The sequence below is a fragment of the Meleagris gallopavo genome, chromosome 6 (assembly GCF_905368555.1).
Source record: "Meleagris gallopavo chromosome 6, MGAL_WU_HG_1.1, whole genome shotgun sequence".
Taxonomy (NCBI): domain Eukaryota; kingdom Metazoa; phylum Chordata; class Aves; order Galliformes; family Phasianidae; genus Meleagris; species Meleagris gallopavo.
The window spans coordinates 49,913,984-49,932,956 of NC_139409.1; the positions used below are offsets into that span (position 1 = coordinate 49,913,984).

An 18,973-nucleotide genomic window follows, 5' to 3' on the forward strand; every position below is an offset into this window, starting at 1 on the left:
ATATCGTGGATTCAACTTGTAGTGGTGATCTCTGTATCCATTTAAAGAATAGAACTTAAAATCAGACTGAATGCAAACACTATGAGTCAGGAAGACACTCTCCAACTTGTTTTATTGCATAGCTAGATATAGATATTATTAGATGTAGATAACACTGGTTTAGTTCAAATGCAGTTTTTGCCAGATATTTAATTACTAGTTAGCAAATTGTTTTAGTCTGCTATCGTGCTAAGGATATACCAGATAATCTATCTGCAAATTTGGATTATTTTCAAATTCAGGAAAATGCATCTGGTTAAGAATCCTTTTGCAGAGGATATAATTTTTAGTTCACTCTTTGTACAAATATGTCCTTCTGTTAACTTAGGCATACTTTTAAAGTTCTTCAAAAATGAATCATATTGCTCATGTCCAAGTCTCATGGCTTCTTGACGTGCAGATTACATCACTATTAAAAACTATTTAGACACCTAAAAATAAGCTGCTATGAATTACAGGTGAAATAAAATCAACTTTCAATTTTCATTTCAGTTTACATTAGTGAAACTCAGAAATTACTGTATGCCAATTAGGCAGTACAAAATTAATAGATATACATAAGGCCAAAAGTAAATTGAAAATCAATCTCCTTTCTTAAACACACATAATAACTGGTTTTATGTGGTACCGTTTATGACAAATGGCATGATCATGCAGTCTTTACTCATTCAAAACACCCACTGATTACCAGAAAATCCCCATCCTTCAGATTTTTTTTTTTTTTTTTTGGCCTGAATCGTACTTACAATTGTATTTTTATGTCCTGTTGGTAATGTAAATTTAATCTGTCTCAGAATATGACTGCTGCGGATCAGGCAAGAAAGACTGAAAATGTTCAACTCCCTGATACCAGGGAGTACTCAGAGCAGCACTGATTCCAACCGAAGTATGTGCTCTATTCACACAACAGCTTTAGTAGAATGAGCAAAAAATCGGGAGTTAATGGGAAACATATGACCAGATAGGTTGTTTTGTTTCCCAGTTTTAACATGCATATAATAAGTTTTCAGGCTGTAACGTGCTGCGGATTGAAGCCTCTCGAAACAGGTTTCATCCGTTTTTCTGCAGCCTGACACTGAGGGTTCCAGTTGTTGCAAAGAACATTTTATTTTTATTTTTCCTCCTTGAAGGACGGCGAGAGAGACACGCTTGAAGAAACAAATCGTTTCTTCAAGCATGCACGTACCTACTTCTGTGCAGGACAGTCACTTTTGTGGGGATCCTAAACCCAAGCTTTGACAGAGGGCTGAGAACTGTGTTTTTCTCAGGACCAAACTGAATGTGGTTCTAACCGGCGTCCTCAGCCCCTCTGAAATTAGTTACATACTGGTGGCACAGTGACTGCTGTCATTTGGCAGCAGACAGGCGCTCAGCAAGAGATCTTGTACTGCCTTGGTTTTATAGAGAGTGGAAAATGTGCCCCACGAGTACCGGAGCTCTGTACCCAAGCATCGGGCTGGGGGCTGCGGAGGGCTGGGGTCCGGGAGGGTGTGTGGTCTGTGGCAGAACCAGAGGGCTACGACGCAGAGCACAGCAACCGTGCGCGTGATTTATAGCCAGGATAATTTCTGAGAGGAGATTAGGAGAAGTGAAAAGCATTATTCATTTCAGAGCATGCTCCTTGTTGCCTCGGGGAATTCGTGTATAGCTTTACCAAAGGCCTAATGAAAGCTTTACTCAGTGACTAATTTTTTTTTCACACCTATTTCTCTCTTTATAAATATTTTTCTCCCCACCCCTCCACTTCTTCTCATTTTGTTGAACACAGCAACACCTGCTGGCAGCGGTCCGGGAGTACTGCTGGAAAGGCCCACTGATCTGGCTCTTCAGACCAGCTGCCATTAAGCACTGCCAAGCCATATTAATGAGCTGCCTCTATTTTTACCCCTTCCTGCCAGAAAGGGCAATTGCTCTTGGGAAAGACTTTAGCTGTTTTGTTGGTTTTTTTTCTTTCTTTCTTTCTTTCTTTTTCTTTCTTTCTTTCTTTCTTTTTTTTTTTTTCCCTGCCTTTATTTTTTTTTTTTCTAGCAGACTCAGAATCCAGATAATCACTGTTCATTTAGTGAAGTTGGGATTTCTAATGTCAGTTCTGATGCCACCAGTTGAGACCACATACAACATCAGAGTGATACCAAGCCTATCTAGCTGGCTTGTAGGCATGCTTCTGTTCCTTGCTGAATCAGAAATAACCGAAGGAGTGGGACAGAGAGAAAGGTTAGCTAGCAGCAACCTGCTTCTTATTTCCTAATTGTGGATTTTATCCTACATACCATTAAAAAGGATGGCCCAGTGCCACTTCATTATTCACCTAGTGGAGGTTGTGTGATTTACTGGCTATTTTGGAATTCCAAATTGCACACAATAGCATTTGTGTGCCTCCATTCCTGCTTTGAAGAGCAGTCACTAGAAAACACTTTGGCACAGATTTCGGTGCAAATCAGCTGGAATTTCACTCTGGTGTACCTTATTTTACTGTAATAGCAACAAAAGATGTGCCAGAAACTTATATTTAGAAGTTTTATGTTTCCACTTTTATGTAAAGGACCAATTAAGCCTTGTCTTTTTGCTGCAAACTCTAATACTTATGTGCTGTTTGGAGGGGCCAGCGTTTTCAATCATAATTAGTGAGCTGGTCAAAAAATAAAGTTCATTTGAGGATAAGAACTCAATCTAGAGGGTGGGGTAAATAATAGCTTTCAACTTCTTGCCTTTTTTTTTATACTAATGGATGACACTTTTCTCAGGGGGGCAGAATAAGTAAAAATGTTCTGATTGAAGTGATTCTTGTACAGAGTCGGTCTGGCTGACAAAAGCAAGTATGTTTTCTTTCTGTCTGAACTATACCTACATCTTCTGCTACGCAATTCACTGATCTTTCTTTCCAATCCCTGAACAGTGAGTTGTTTCTTTAAAAGGGATATTTTATGTCAGTGTTATTTTAGCATGTGTGGCCATTTCACACTTAAAAAACAAAAAGCAGGAGACAACGAGTACATACACCAGATGAAGATATTGGTATGAGATGATATGATACAAATTGTGTGTTCTGTGACCAGTGCTTGTTTAAAGCATTTCACGTGGGGTAAAATCTATGCACAAAGAGGATTTTCTCGAATATACAGAGAGAATGGAGTTAAACTACAACTAAACGAAACAAAGTGGTTCATAAAACCTCGTGTCCTGCCTTGGTGGCTTGATAGGCAGATTTTGGTCACATTACTGAAACAGTCTTTTTTTCCTTGAGAAGCAGCTCTATAATGTGTCTTGAGTGATACTGTCTTCAAAGATATTTCCAGAAGATGTGATTGGAGTCACGTCAGTGATTTAAATCACACAGGGAGGAAGCCCCAGACTACCGATCCCGTTTGGTTTCAAGGTGGGTGAAAAATCTATGGCTAAAGTTGAAGCAACATTTAACATTTATAGGTAAGTTAAAGCTAATAATGAGAAGAAGATTGCACTAAATTAAGTTGCACAATGAATAATACATCACAATCATTCCTAATAACAATTGTTCTTAGACCAGTGGAGTTTTGTCAAGAATAATGGATGCCTATTTCTCTTACAAGTTCTGAATTCTCTGTTCTGTATTCTTTTTACTGCAGCTAATCACAGCATATTGAATGCAAACTCTTATCTTTCAGCTTTTAGAGCCAATTCTTGATGCCGCTGAAGTTAACACTGTCTATGGGACCAGAAGTCAGCTGAATTGAACTTTGACTTTGAAGATTAATATTAACCATTGAGAGACGGAAAGAGAGACTAGAAATCAAGGCTTAGACAAAACCTGTTCAGTTGATGTGCTTCTTAAAGTAATATTGCCTGTGGGTTTCAGAAAAACCTGCAACTCTTTATATAAAAGCAGGGCTGAATGCTTAGTTAATGTAAATTGGAGTAGCCCTCCTCAGAGGGCTCTGTCTCTTCAGAGACAGAAAATCTGAAGTCTTTTTTTTTATTTAACTTCCACGTATTAATGTGTCTTTTTTTGGCTTGTTCTTTAAAACATAGATCCCAATGGTTGTATTGCAAGAAAGGTATGATTTCATCTCACTTTAGCTCCCTATATGACAGGGATGCATTTTTTACTGTTTTGTGTGCTTCTAAATCTGCAGATGAGTGGGAGAGAATTGAATGAAGCTCGTGAGCTGGCCATTTGCTTTGAGTTGAACTCAACAAGAGATTACTCTTGGCAAATCTTCCAAAGTAGTCATCATGCACAGGCCATTGGGAAAAGTCGTAGCATCCCACACTGATGGATACTGATGGATGTTCCCTCTTCGTGAGAGTGACAGGTAGAGAACTGGCATAAGCAAAACACTGAGGACACCAATACATGCCTTGAAGAGGACATGCTGATCTTGTGCATCACTGCAGCTTTTCCCATTGTGAATCCCCAGTAGAACAAATCACCACGGAAAAGTCAACATATCCAGAAGTGAAAATGGTAAGGGGAAGCCTGACTGCTTACAGCTTTTCTGAGCAAAGCATTAGATGGGGTCCTAGGAAGTCTGGATTTTCTAGCTCTGCTCTTGATTGCTGCGCCCTTAGGACAAGTCCATAACTTCCCCATCTGCAAAAAGGAAACAAAATGACGGAGAGTACTGAGATGAGTGGATCAGAAATAGCAAAAAAAATCATTGCAGTTGTTTGGTTTTTCAAAGCAGGGTGTGGATAAGTGCAAAAGCTCAGCTGATGTCAAGTGAAGTGCAGTCAGTGCTCCCAAGTGTGTTTTGCACTTCCTTGGTACCTTTGGAAGTATCCACCCGTGCTGCTTTCTCAGGTAGCAGTGACCTTCTAAGGGAGGCAGTTTCAAGCCCTGTGAGCCTGCTACAGCTCTCACAGAGCAAGAACCCACAAATACCCGTCTATTTATTGAGAATCTCAATTTGCCATTAACCACCAAATTCAGAAGCTCCCTAACTTGAAATGATGTTTGGCTAAAGCACATAATATGCAGTGAGCAATGCTGTGCTGTATCCTTACTACCAGCACCAGATTCAATTTTGATAATTCAAGATCACTTTCAGACTTGCGTCCAGCACAGGCACGTAACCTCTGAGGGATGGGGTTCAGTCATTATTTTCATTAGAAATTAGGAAATTTCTGAGAGTGTTTCACATATGCCAAGTGAGAGGAATAAAATAAACACACATCGCTTGGTAATGTAATTAAGTTGCCCCCCTTCCCTATAAGTACACGTACCTTTTACATGTCAGAATTTCCACATTAAGATGAAAATCTAAGTTCTGAGAACTTATTTCAGATTTTTCCCCATATCTAGCAGTAGATTTGCCTTGGTAGCACTAAGGCTAACCCTTTGGAGTGGATGCAGTGTCCCCAGATCTGGACTTAATTCCTTAATGCACTTCCACTAACTCTTCTCATGTGATTTCATGTTTTGTAGTTGAAGCACTATGCTTGTATTTCAGTGCAGGTGGGAGGGATAGCATCTAACTCAGTACCTGCTTGCCCAGTGTCCTTGTCTACAGACTACAGTGTGCACACAAAACATGGGGCAAGCATGTTTACCACAAATTGTACCTGCCAAGCTCAGAGATCTCTTACAAGTGCTTTTAAAATGGGCTTTAAAATCATCCTGTAATCACTGGGAGAACAGCAGGCTGATATGCAGCAGTGATGGCCAGTTGCCTAGAATATCAGTTCCTCTTCAATAACTTTCGTATGCCAACGATGAACTTATAAACAGTTATTTTCTTTATTCATTGTCTGCTTATTGGTGTCATGCCCTCGTGATGACTCCTGCTAAAAGGGGTGACATAAGGTAGCCCAGAATAAAGTTTTTGTGTGCAAACAGGGCTCATCTGTGTGTCCATGCACACATTTTTTAATTGCTCCTTTGAAGCTGTCCATTCAGAGGCGGTAACCAAGCATCTAGGAAGTATAAAAACAACAAAGAAGTGTTCAGATATTTCTCATGAAGCAGATTTTTTAGTTAGTTCTCATTCTTTTTTCTTCCCGCTTAAACTGAATTTAGCTCCTCTGATCAGAGCCAAATTGACAGCTTTGAATACTAAAGTAATCTGCGTGCTCACGGGAGAATTACAGCAGGGAGAGCCACAGGACAGCCTTCCTCACCCACTCGCAGAAGCTGGTTCATCCCCACGGTCCAGCAAGCTAATGTGACACTCAGCAGAGCTGCCTGATGCTGTGACTTGTTCTGAGTGGGGACTGATCTGAAAGAAAAGAATCCTTTCATACCAGTCAGCACACAGACTGTAAGTGACGCTCAGGGCAGTACTGCTGAGAGGTATCTGCACCTTAGTTCTCCAAAATTATTGATGTAATGATCAGTGGAAGTCCGAAAAGCCAACAAAATGTGTAATTTTGTCAGGAGGAGTGTAGAGAGTAAGACAGAAGGCATTATTTTGCATTGGTACATACAGCCTTGGTGCACCTCTGACATGGATGTTGTGTGCAGTTCTGCTTTCTCCATCAAGAAGAACATAGTGGAGTTAGAGAAGAGACATTAAAATGATAGTGGGCGTGGAGCAGCTGCCTAATTAAAAAGAGTAAAAGGCAGAAAGTCTTCAGCTTGGAGAGAAGGCTGAGGAAGGCATGCTTGGGATTTAGAAAGTCATGAAGATGGCAGATAAGGTGAATGTAGAACTGTTATCCACCAAACCCTGCAGTGCTAGAACCAGGGGGAACTCGTTGAAACTAGTAGGAAAAGATTTAAAACAGATACAGTGCTTACACAATGGAGACTGAACTTCTGGGATTTGTTGCCACAGGAGGCTGTGGGGCAGACAGTATCAGCAGACTCAAAAAGGTCCATAAATAACTACCAGAGGGAATAGGCAGGGACGTATCCTTTAACATCCTTAATACAACAATTGCAGATGCTGGGGAGTTTGAAGAGAAAGACCCACAGAAAGTGGCCAGGCTCACATTCTCTCTGCACAGAGCATTTGTTGTTGGCGTGAGAAAAAGAGGGTTAGATGGACTACTGGCAGGACCATGCAAGAAGCTTCCTCATGTGGGACTGAGGCTCCTGTCTTCATGCCATGGAGAAGAGAAGAATGCTCCTGAAGGTGATTCAGAGCAGAACCTACCTTTTCCTGCCCTGAATCATCTGTTAGAAAAGCCTATCTCTCACCATCAATTTCACAGGAAATCTATCCTAGACAAAAGTTAGTCCTGTGAATAACCATCTTAGTCACAACTGACACAGGTTGGATTTGAACTGCTAATCTGGAACTGAAAAAAGTGTCATATACCAAACACCAGTTGTTCCACACACCCCCACCTCTGGTCAGTTCGTTGAGGGTTTTTAAGAGGAAAAAAAAAGTATTAGAGTTCAGTACTATTAGAAAGATTATTGGTTGACTATGATCACATGCAATTGGAAGCATTTCCTCAGCCAGTGATGCTGAAACAGTACGTCAAACTCTGGTTAAGATGAAAAGTTAAAAAAACATCTTTTGTATATGTTAGACTGCTTTCTCATAGTCTCAAAGCTGAATCACTGGGAAAGACTGCTTCTGCCGTCTAGCTGTGAAGCTGTTCTGAATTGCCCAGGTATGGCTGGATGTCTCAATGTTTGTGGGAAGCCTGCTGCATGTCACCATCTGGAAACAGAAACAGGACGAGAGACTGGAATTGCAGTAGGACATCTGAATCAGAAAAGGGAGATGAAAGTCAGGAGGTGAGTATTCCCCACAAAGCTACCTCAGTAGCTTCCTTTGGCCACTCCATCTCATAGAAATGAAATACCTGCTTGTATGACGGTTTGGTATCTCATTACAAAATATCCACGCAGAATAAGCTGTATTTCATTACAAAATATCCACATAGAATAAGCTGCTTCAGCAAGCAAATACAGACATTTTTATATCTCTGGAGTTGGAGATGCTGGGAGAGACTTTTAGTCATCAGCTGAAAATCTGATAGCTCCAGGAAAAGGAAAGTTCCAAAGCATATTCTGGGATTCAAAAATGGACTAAAATACAGTAATAACTGCACAAAATTTAAACTTGTCTTTTAAAGTGTGTTTGAACTTTAAAGTATCAGAGTCTCTGGTAGCATGAATTCCTGGTACTCAGATAGTACGTGATAGGCAAAAATCTTTGCAGAAATCTACTGATTAATCTCCGGTATAGGTAAGCGTCGAAACTGGTATTTGTTGTCTTTCTCTTTTAACTTGGAAGATACAAAGTAGAAATTTGCTCATAGCACTTGGTTTGCTGCCCAGGGCTTCCAAAGAAATCCATGGTCAGAAGGATGGAAATGGGAACCTGCCATTGTTTCCAAGCTTTTCTTCCTGCTGGCTAAAATATGTTGCTACCTACTTAGGAACTGAAAAACCACTCCATGCTGTGCAAAACCTCCAACAGAAAATGTTTAGAATATGGTTAACTGTTTTATGATAGAACATTTCTGGAGCCTGGAGAAGCCTCCGAGGTAACCTGACAGCAGCTTTCAGAATCTAAAGAGGGGTTACAAGAAAGAAGGGGACAGGCGATATAGCAGAGTCTGTGGCGACAGGACAAGGGGAAACAGTTTCAAACTAACAGAGAGGAGATTTAAGTTGGATATAAGGAAGAAGTTTTTATAATAAGAGTGGTGAGGCATTGGCACTGGTTGCCCAGAGAGGTGGTACATGCTCCATCTCTGGAGATGCTCAAGGTCAGGATGGAGGTGGCTCAGAGCACCTGTCTGAGCTGTAGGTGTTCCTGTCCATTGCAGGGGAGTTGGACTAGATGGTCTTTAAGGGTCCCTTCCAACTCAAACAGTTCTACGATTCTATGATTTCAATATCTATATGCTTTGCATCTCAGTTTCTGGCTGAGCCTGCACATATTACTATTGGGACCATTATTCACTGTTTAGTTTAGAAAATTCCTTTTGTTTCTCTCACAAGATGTCTATGTGAAAATGAGAAGCACGGTGTTATTAGTGTTTGGACAAATAAATTGTTGGCTTGCACACTCCATCTTTTGTTTATTTCTTTTTGTTGTTCAGAAAGGGCATTTGAATAGGATCAGCTCAGGAAGGTTTTAGCAATATGTTGTCCAACCTCTAGCCCCTGTTTGGAACTGTTTTCTCAGTGCATGCAACACTGAAGTTGAAAGCAGTGTCATATGCCTTTTATATTGTCAGTGCAAACGCTGTTCACCTCATGTGAAAAAGTTAACATGATAGAAAGAGTCCAAAGTATCTGACCTTCTCTGAGAGTACCTCACAGTTACATTCAGGGCTGCACAATGCGAGTGCTGTTACTTTACAGGGGTAAGAATTCAATTTACACTGGCAGTGCTTTCACAAGAGTATTTCAGTTCAGTTAGTAAATATTTCCAGGTGGCCAGGTCTAATTTTAGGGAGGGCAAATTTACAAAGGCTAAGTGGCAGGCAGGGTTTCTATAAGTTTCTATCAGTTTAGAGAAAGAAAATGTAATTATACACAGAATTCTTCACAAGATTAACTTGATGCTCAGCATTCTACATTTCATGTCTAAACTTTTTTATGCTGTTGCTGTTAAAATCCATGCTTCAAGGACATACAAGTTCCTCTTATAATGACGTCCTGGAATTAGTAATGAAAAAAAAGTTGTTACATGTCAGCAGACAAGGCAGAAAATGGAGACTATGCATACAGATTTATGTTGGAAAGGCAGAGGGGTAGTTTTTGACTGGTTTTCAGTTTGCTTGTGAGAACAGAGAAAGTTAAGAGCTTGCTGCAGGCCAGCCAAAAAGTCTTTCACCTGTAAAATGAAGCAGAAAAGCAAAATGGTGGTTGTCATTGCAAAGCTCCACCAGAAGCCTCCTTTCAGTTCCAAGGGCTCTTTGTGCCCTGGGATGCTGTTAGCCCCTTGTTAGTCATTGCTAGCAAAAAAACTCAACGACACACAACTAAGTTTGGTCAGTTTGCTCAGCTGCTGTTGATGTCACTCCTTGCCCACTAAGAGTAAGTTACTGTAATAATCCTCCCTGTTTATTAATCATAGCTCTGGAGAAAGCAAAAGTTGGCTGACATCACTTCTCAAGAGGACTGGCTAACTCATGCTCAGCTTTAGTCAGCTTTGCTATAGCATCTCTTGCATGTCATATGAAAATAATTACCACCTCACACTTTCCATCTGTCTGACCAATCATCCTCTTTTTTTCCTCTTTATGAGGTTACAGACCTTTGCCTATTTCAAACACCTGCTGAAGGTGTAATCTCTTTAGAGATGAAGGAGAACTTTTTTAACTGGAAGCAGGGACATTCCAGGAGATCCTCATGGTATGACGCCACTTGCCATATAAAACAGTAGTGACATATATTATAGTGAAAACATCATCTTCCAAAGTGTCTTAAAATGCTTCAGGCATAGGCCATCATAGTCTGAATTCAGAGCATTCATTACACTAGGCAATTTGTGCTCTACTTTTGCTTTGAATAGCATAAAATGTTTGCCTGTCTGTCCACGTATCTTTATAAGAAGGCTGATAAGCCAAATTTCAAGGGTAATTTCTTCATTGTTGATTTTCTGAAGGATATTTAATTAGGGATTTGCTAAGAAGGCAATGTCTTTCTGTCTTGCTGACCTTGCTGTACACCACCCAACATCGAGGAAGAGATAGAGTCTACCCTTGGCTTTTAACTACATATTTCAGTGGCCAGGAGGCCAAAATATACCTTCCCACCTCAAAAGAAGTTAAGCAGGGAGAAGTTCTTAGCCAGAAAGGGAGAGTTATTTCACTACTGCAAGTGACTCTTTCTCACTGGGGAAGGAAATAGAGATAAGACACTGAGTTAAACAACTGTCATCTGTTATGGGTCAGGGAAAAAGGCAAAAAGGGACAGTCATTTTTATCTCAAGTCACTTGTCTCTCTTGACCTTTTCAGTGTTTCAGCTTATGTGAAATAACTATGGTGACGGTCTGTTTTGCTTTCCAAGCACTGGAAATTTCTTAAGGAAAGCATCACAACATGATATAATTGCCGAAGAATAGATTTAACCTTAGATTGTACAGTTTTATCTCTTATGTGATAAAAGATGCAGAATTTCAGTCACTGATGCCTGTGTTCCCATCTTTCCAATGAGACTTCTACAAATATGTCCACTCATTTACAAGGATCCTAAAGACCAGGTTCAATAGCATAATGAAGTTCCTAAATTCTCAGCAGAATTATTTGTTGAATCTGATTAAAAGAAATGGAAAATCAGGCTTTTTTCTTAGTAAATTACTTGGCCTTTATTTGTATTTACCAAATGCATCTTAGGCCCAGATTAAATTGAGCTAATGTCAGCTTCCAGGCACTGTATGTTTTCATGGATTTGTCTTCTTAATAGAGGTGTCATTACTGTCTGATACCTATTCTTCCTATAAGGATTGTGAAACAATCATTAGAATAGCATCTTAATATTCTCTTCGGAAGGTTAATAAGTTTGAGCTTCTTAAGATTACAGATTAAAGAATGTCAGTCTTGTATTTTTCCTGAAACTTTTCTGATTTCATGCTCTTGCTTCAAAAATGCTTCTTTTTTCTTTTTTCTTTCTTCTTTTTTCTTTTTTTTTCTTCTTTTTTCTTTTTTCATGCGTGTGCATAGTGCCATAGATTGAGAAAACCCTGGTTTCTTACTGCTTTGCAGCACAGTATAAAAAGCTTTGCTCATTTCCTCTATTTACTGTAACCTCTTAATTTGTTCCACTGCAGTAAAATGCCACATCCTGCGAGTATGGCATGTATTCTTTGTTGAAAGGTGTACAGCATTGCTCTCCATAGTACTAAGACACCTGTTATGTGCTTTAACAGAACACAGAAGCTGTGGCAGCCTGTAGGATGGGTCACTTGTATGGATCATTGTCATCTGAGCACTCTGCCTAAGTGATCTGCTGATACTGCTATTTACTGTGGCACCAAACTTTCATTACTTCTAGCTGTGGCCAGTAGTGATTTCATTTTTACATTCCGTATTGCGTATCCAAATCACCATACTGAATAGCACTGAGCCTTCTGGAGATCAAGTGGAATTGAAATGAAGTGGCCTACTCTGTGCAATTCTTCGTGAATAGTTCTGTTTATCAACTGCTAGTTAGGTATAAACCCACTTAATGTCTCCTCTGTTGATTTTAGCACACTGATTTTGCATTCCAAATACTAATCAGCATTCCATGAAATCATGCAGATTGGTATTTCATAATGGTTTTGTGTGTGTTCTGTTGCTGTTTTTGCTTTTTAACTTAAGAAATCTGGAATTGGTTATTTTGCCTTGTGCAGTGTCAAAGTGTCCAATTGCAATGACAATTTTCATCCCATGTACTTGTTTGAACCTGTACAAACCTTGCACGAATTAGGCAGATCTTTAAGAAGCAGACAGATTGCAATGAATCTAAGCTTTTCTTTCTTTTTCCCTAAGAAACTGAATTTTCTCTTTCTTTTAAAAATATTAAAAGCCAACACTAAGTGATAAATGAGCACCGGATCCAGGGAGTGAAACATGACTAAAGAACACCTATAAAATACAGCAATTTAGAGGAATGCACATTACTATAGATAAGGGCCACTTAATATCATGTCAAGCAGATCACACCTAATCTGCAGTCTGCTTAGGTTAACCACAAGCTGCCGTAGTGCTTAAATGTCAATCTTGTTCAAGGCTATCTGAATGATATTTAACATCAGGTTATTTGTCATATATATAGGAATTTGCCTAATATTCTAGTCCAGTTTGTCTTAAAATACGCATAAAATATTGAAGAAGGGGGAGTTGGTAAGCCTGCCCCAGTATTACCCTGCATCTTCCTCATGGTGGTAATAAAAGAACAGAGCAATAAGCAAAGAAACGTCATGCTGTAGTGTCTTGGTAGATGAGGCAGTATTGATTTGTTTCATTTAGCCACCTTGTATAATTACAGATTATCAAGACTGCCTTTTTAATTAAGATGCACCAGGCTAGTAACAGCAGCCATCAGTTTGTACGGTGTCTTGTTGAACATTCCATGGTCAGACATTTGTTATAAGAGTCCCCTTGCCCAGGGCCTTGTGTCTCCTGTTAGTTTCATCCTGTGACATCCATTTTTAGGATGAGGGAGCAGCCCTTGTGGAGCATCTTCGCCTGAGACCCTTCTTTGCAACACAGGTCAAGGGAGAGCTCCTCTGTATCTACCAGAAGTACTGGTGCTAAAGTGCAGACTGCCACTTTGGGTCCCCGGGATGAACCAGCTGTGCTCAGATACCCCACATTTCCATTCCAGTGGCTGCGTGCTCATTGCCTTCCAGTGTGGAGTGCTTCATACTGAGCAATAGATGGATGGCTCCTCTATCTGCTGAAGTTATTGTTTCAGTCCTCTCTCTTTCAGGGCATAGTTCTCTAACTCTGCCAAGCATGTTATCACTCCTGCTCAGCATCTTTGTTTTTGGATATTTCTTCTTAGTAAGATCAAAAGTTTCGTCTGATGATAGCTCAAACTGCTGGCAATAAAAATATAATTTAAAAATAAAATAAAAATATTGCAGACATCATCTCTGGCCTTTGTAGATGCCTTTCAAATGATTTTTTTTTTTTTAGTTTTTAGTTCCTTTTTCAGTCCTAACTACTCACAGGTCCCATTTTCACCCATCTTTTTATCATATTCCCTTGAAGTTCCTGAAGACTTTCAGTAAGACGTCTTTTCTCCAGCTTTTGTTGAGAAAGAAACTTTTGTAAGAGAGAGAAGTTCTCCTCATTAGAGAAGATAAGATTTGGAAATAACAGAAGCTCCCCGTATTTTGTTCTGGGGCGTCACTGATCCTTAGAGTTCCTAGCAGTTTCTGTTGAAGCATCATAGCAAATGTTTTACTGCAACACAAACTGTCTTATCCTTCTTAGGGAAATGGTGTTAATATAAATGAAAGATATGTAGGCATTCTGGCACAGAGTACCTCCAATGAAACCCTGTGTGCTTTTTACCTGTTTTGTACCCAAATGCACGTAGCTGTGTAATCTCACTTCTTCCTTTTTCAAAGTACTCCTGAGACCAGCCAGAAGCCCTTTTTTTTTTTTGGCCTGAATCACACTTGCTTCCATTATTCATGGCTGCCATATTCAAAAATTGCCAGTGATTCAGTGCTCTCACAGCCTGACAGATGTATTAGGCTGGTACCAGGTTTACTATTTAATGGGACAATTCTATAAAATCTTTGGCATGGCAGCTACCATATGATTTGAGCATGTTTAGCAATTTTAGTTTTGTTTTTATTTCATACACATCCATTCAATTTCCAAATTTTTCTTCGCACTCCCTCTATAACCTTTGTTTCTACACTTAACTGCTGTATCTTCACTGAAAACTGAGGCAACATATTCACTTCATTTGGGGGTTATTTCTCAAGTCTTATCCCACCCTTCTGCACAACAATAATTCTTGTTTTGTTACTTCTGTTGTACAAAGGATCTTTTGTTGTTTGTTTTCAGAGAAGTCAGGAAATTCACAGTCTGTGTGGCTCAATCTAACTTTTAACAATTTTCACTCTTCTTGACCTCTGAATTGCAGTTCTACTCGTGTATACTTAGTTCCTTCTATATAAATCAATCTCTTCAAAACCCTAGTTTTCTCCTGACATCCTTGTCCACCCAGTCAGACCTGGTGCCTCTTTCAGGTGTCTTTTCATATTTCATGGAATACAAGTCTGCAGTTACAGAAAAGTAAGTTGTGTGCATAGGAGTCCTCAGGTTTGACAGAAGATGTGTGGCATGAAAGCCTTTTTGTAGTTGTTGTTGTTTTTTAATCCAAAGCTGCAAGAGAATAAACAATCAAAGTGGAAGTTTAAAAAAAAAAAAAGGATAAAATATACAGTTTTTGGCATTCTCTATCTATTTCAGCCAATTTTATTTTTTCTAAATGTTCATACCAGTATTATTTGTGAATGTCATTTGGAATGTGTCTTAAACCTCATTTCCAAATGACTGACACTTTCACCAGGGCAGAAACTGCCAGTATTTTTCCTGGCTTTGTTTTCCAGTACAGAAATTCAGCAAAACTGCCCAACTAATCTTCACTTTATACAAACAAACAAACAAGCAAAAAACAAGAAACAAAACCCACAAACTTGCCTATGATCAAATTTTTTTCATCCAAATAATTTCTCCTGAATTTTATTCCCCGGAGCTACATTATAATGCAGTATCACATTAAGGCAGTACCTTCTGTCACTTGGCTGTCCCTTTCACTTGACATAATGCAAGTTCATTACACGCTGCAGTGTTCTGATTCTAAAAGACTTAATCATAGAAGCTAAGCTATAAGAAGTGTAGCAGTTTGGCTTCCGGCAGCCCCACCATTCTGCATTGTATCCTGCTAAAGTGATGTGGATGGCTCAGCATTAGATGAAAGGTAATGTGACATAAATGGAGGAGGCCAGAGAAAAATAGTTTCTTTCTCTTGCAAGACAGTATGCACCTGTATGTCAGCTGCTGAAAGGATTGATACTGAGATAGAGGTAATGTATTTGGATGAAAAGCAAGACCAAATTTCTAGCTAGTTGTAGTCATTAAGGTTCCCAGCTCAAAGACAATTTCTACAAATGATCATTTTCAGTCTTTCTGCTTTGACCAGTTCTAACTTAGCAGTTGTATTCCACTGAATTAACTTTCTATCATAGTTCTATCTGCATGGTCCTCTTCCCAAAGCCCTTCTGCACAGCAAAGGTGTGATGGTTAGAATTTGCCATCCTTCACTTCTCAGCTAAAAGAATCCAACCAGTGTGAAAAAGATTGTGCAGTCAGTGATATGCATAAGAGCCTGTTTCACTTGTGCCTGTAGAAGACTCAAAACAATCTTAATAACTTTGAGTATGAGTTCTTAATGCCTAATTTTAGTGCATGGATTTTTAACAGTTGCTTAGTTTTTCTTTTTTTTTTTTTTTTTACACCATGGGGGGGGAAAAAATATAAGTGCAATTCAAAGAGAAATTTAAAATGCATCCAATTTCCATGGAACATGCAATCAACACAGTACAGAAGTTCTTCCATATACAATCAAACGCCTTATTGGTTGTGAGCCTAGCACACTGTGCAATGTAAAGTCCTGCCAGACCTTCTCAATGGAAGCTGCAAGTGTCCTGAGAATAGTGGCTTAGCAAATGGAGTACTTATCTTTTTACTACTGTAAATAAAGTTTACCCCTAAATAAAATCAATTTATAGATTTTGTTTCCTGTCAGACAGTAATTTATACCTTGAGAGCTAAGACTGATAACTCATTATTTACACCACTTGGCCATTTCTGATCAGGAAAGTCTTAAGCATGAAGTCACACAGAGGCTGAATTATCTCTGGCCTCACAAGAAGTAGCTCCACCAGATCATGGCTGCGACCATTACTAAACTGTTTTCTAAAAGCCTGTCAGTATTCAGAGCATATTGTTTGCTTGTTCTTGGGGGATTTAACCCTGCAATGTGCTGAGCACTTCTGATAGTTACTAAGCACCACCACTAAGCACCACTGAATTGTTCAATTTGGATTTTAATAGCTGTTTCTAAATCAGTAAAAATAAATTATTTAAATCTCATTCAGTGTAGATGTAATTAAAATGTACTTAGTATGAAAGACAGCGCATGCAGAAATTGTTGGCTCTTTCCTGTACTTTAAGGGAAAAAAAGACATTGGGCTTAGGAGTTCTTATAAAAAGTCTAGTGAGGGCTTAACGTTTCTGTGCACTCCTTGAAATCAGAGATAACCAAATGATGAGATAAGTGGATAGCTCTTTTTTCCCTGTTGTTTTTAACTCAGTGAAGGCCTCCCGTTGCATATTCCTGTTGAAGATGATGAATAGCTCCTGTGGGATGCTGTAGGGTCCACTCAATGTATTTATGGAATACCTTCCATTTACAGAGGCCACATATTTCTTCGTCAGCCCATGAGGATCAAGGGAAACTGAAAGATGTGGTAAGCTCTTCTTTTTTTTTCACTTCTGCACAGTTGTTTTATATTCTGTTTTATGACTGCGGCTAACTGAAACCCCTCAGATTCAGCCTGGCCCTACTGCTAGAAGATAACAGCACCTCAAACCCTAAAGCCATCCAATAAAAAAGGTCCATTAGCCATTATTTTTCCTTTTTAGATTAAGCAGTCACACCGTACAAGGAAGACTTACTCGGAATGAATAGAAAGAAAGGCTATCTTTCAGACCAGTACAAAAAAACTACACTATTTTTGATGCACTTTTTCATCTATAGCTTTATAACCTCAAATGATGCTTGTTTTCCTTACAAGGCCATTGGCAGCAGACCAGTGCACTGCAAAGACACCCCTAAATCTTTGTAGAACAGAATCAGACCATGAGAATTAGCCAGGAGTTGCACTTCTGTGTGGACATGTGTAGTTTTTTCAAATCTCCCCAAGGGCTGAAGAGCAGTGGCTGTATGCTGAAAGTCATCTACAGCTGGTGAGAAAGAGATGTAGGCTGGACATGCTAAACTGAAGGCACCTTTTCTTGCCCTGCCTTCACCTTCTCCACTGACCATACCACTGCCCCAGGTGGATGCTTATCACCAGAGGTCAAATGATCTATGGATCAGATGCTGTAGATCTTCATAGACTTTATGCCCACAGAAAGATATCTCTCTGAAAAGCATCACAAGACCAAACTACATAGCATTTGCTATTTGTAAAGTTAGAGGAGAAGGGGAAAAAGTTGTCTGTTCTTCACCCAGTAGGTATTCAGTAAACCATAGTAACACTGAAAATCAAGATACATTTCCTGTAAAAATGTTCTCAGCAGCTGTCATAACACTGCATTGTCCAGCAAAGGAGATGCACCGTGTGTCAAAATGTATTCACACGGAACAATTCCTAGAATGTTTTATATGTCTTCAGAGTAATCTGTAAACAGTTTGTCTCAGATGATGTAATTTAATAGTGGCATGCCCTTTTACAGGAGACGTATTCACAGAGGTCTGCATACATTGTAATAGAACTAGCTAACCAAGTGCACAGAAGTCACCAGTACTTACTACTGTTCTAGAACCTACTAAGGTTGCTCAGGTTAGAGTGTGGTACTACCAGTGGGGGAAAATGAAAATGAGATGAACATACACTTCCATCACGAACTCCACTCCAGCAAGTGAGTGGAAGGCGAATCTGGATCACACAGTCCAAGCTAAGTGGATTGCAAGGTTTGAGGTAATGAAGAAATCTCCCACCGTCACAATAATGGAAGGTGTTTTGGTTTTGATTTTGTCTTTGCCTTCTTACAGCAAAACTCACACTTTATCTCTTAAAATCATTCGACCCCCAAAATTATATTCTCCTGTTCTCAGAAGCTGATGGTGCTTGATGCTGTGTTCTTTTTATGGCACATTACAGTTCTGGATGTTCATTATTAATCATCATCTTTCTTAATTGTGTTACACGCGAACTGTTTTATGGCCCATGTCATGTGGAGAAGATGTTCTATGCACTGTTTGTGATTAAATGTCTAATTTATAGTAGCCCACAGTGCTGGGAACGGCTTACAGATGGTTCCAGATGGTCCTTTCCAGTTCTGTGTTCTTACATTTCTATTAGAGTTGATGGGTATCAGCAGCAAAAGGTAACTGACAATCTCTATAACATCTCTTCTGTCAATTAACAATGCTCTTTGACCTCCATTTCCTTTGAAAGAAAGGGACAAAATATGTTATTTGAAATCAAATGCAGAAATGAAGAGTAATAAACAAAGTCAAAAAGAAGTAGTAGGAGAAAGAAGAAAATTATTTTGTCATAGCCGGTTAGAAGTTTCTCATTATTGTATTTTTATCATTTTGCTTGGAATAGCAGTATTTTGTTCTGGATACCAGACCAAGAGCTCACCAAATGTTTTCAAACATAATCTAGGAACAATATCTTTTCTTCTCTCCGGTATTAATAGGTTTAAATTTCATTACCCCATGCATAGGAAAGTGCCAACATTTTCCAAGATTATACATACGTGCATCAATATCTGTCTTTATCAGTATCTATATCTAAT

The 18,973-nt window shown here is 39.3% G+C and overlaps 1 protein-coding gene across 9 annotated transcripts in view; it reads left to right on the forward strand.

Annotated features, from left to right (window-relative positions):
• The first annotated feature begins 12 nt into the window (after nucleotides 1-12).
• The window catches only part of LOC104911589 (uncharacterized), a 75,510-nt gene continuing 56,549 nt past the window's right edge, over nucleotides 13-18,973 (forward strand). For 2 of the 9 annotated variants that reach the window (XM_085226704.1, XM_085226706.1), the window contains exons 1-4: nucleotides 16-3,415; nucleotides 3,684-4,483; nucleotides 7,579-7,705; nucleotides 16,858-16,911. In XM_085226704.1, coding sequence (XP_085082830.1) covers nucleotides 7,589-7,705; nucleotides 16,858-16,911 — 171 coding nt within the window. In that variant the 5' untranslated portion in view covers nucleotides 16-3,415; nucleotides 3,684-4,483; nucleotides 7,579-7,588. Of the gene's footprint in view, nucleotides 3,416-3,683; nucleotides 4,484-7,494; nucleotides 7,706-16,755; nucleotides 16,912-18,973 lie in introns of all 9 variants that reach the window. The other 7 variants (XM_085226705.1, XR_014884046.1, XR_014884049.1 and 4 more) reach the window with 7 other exon arrangements.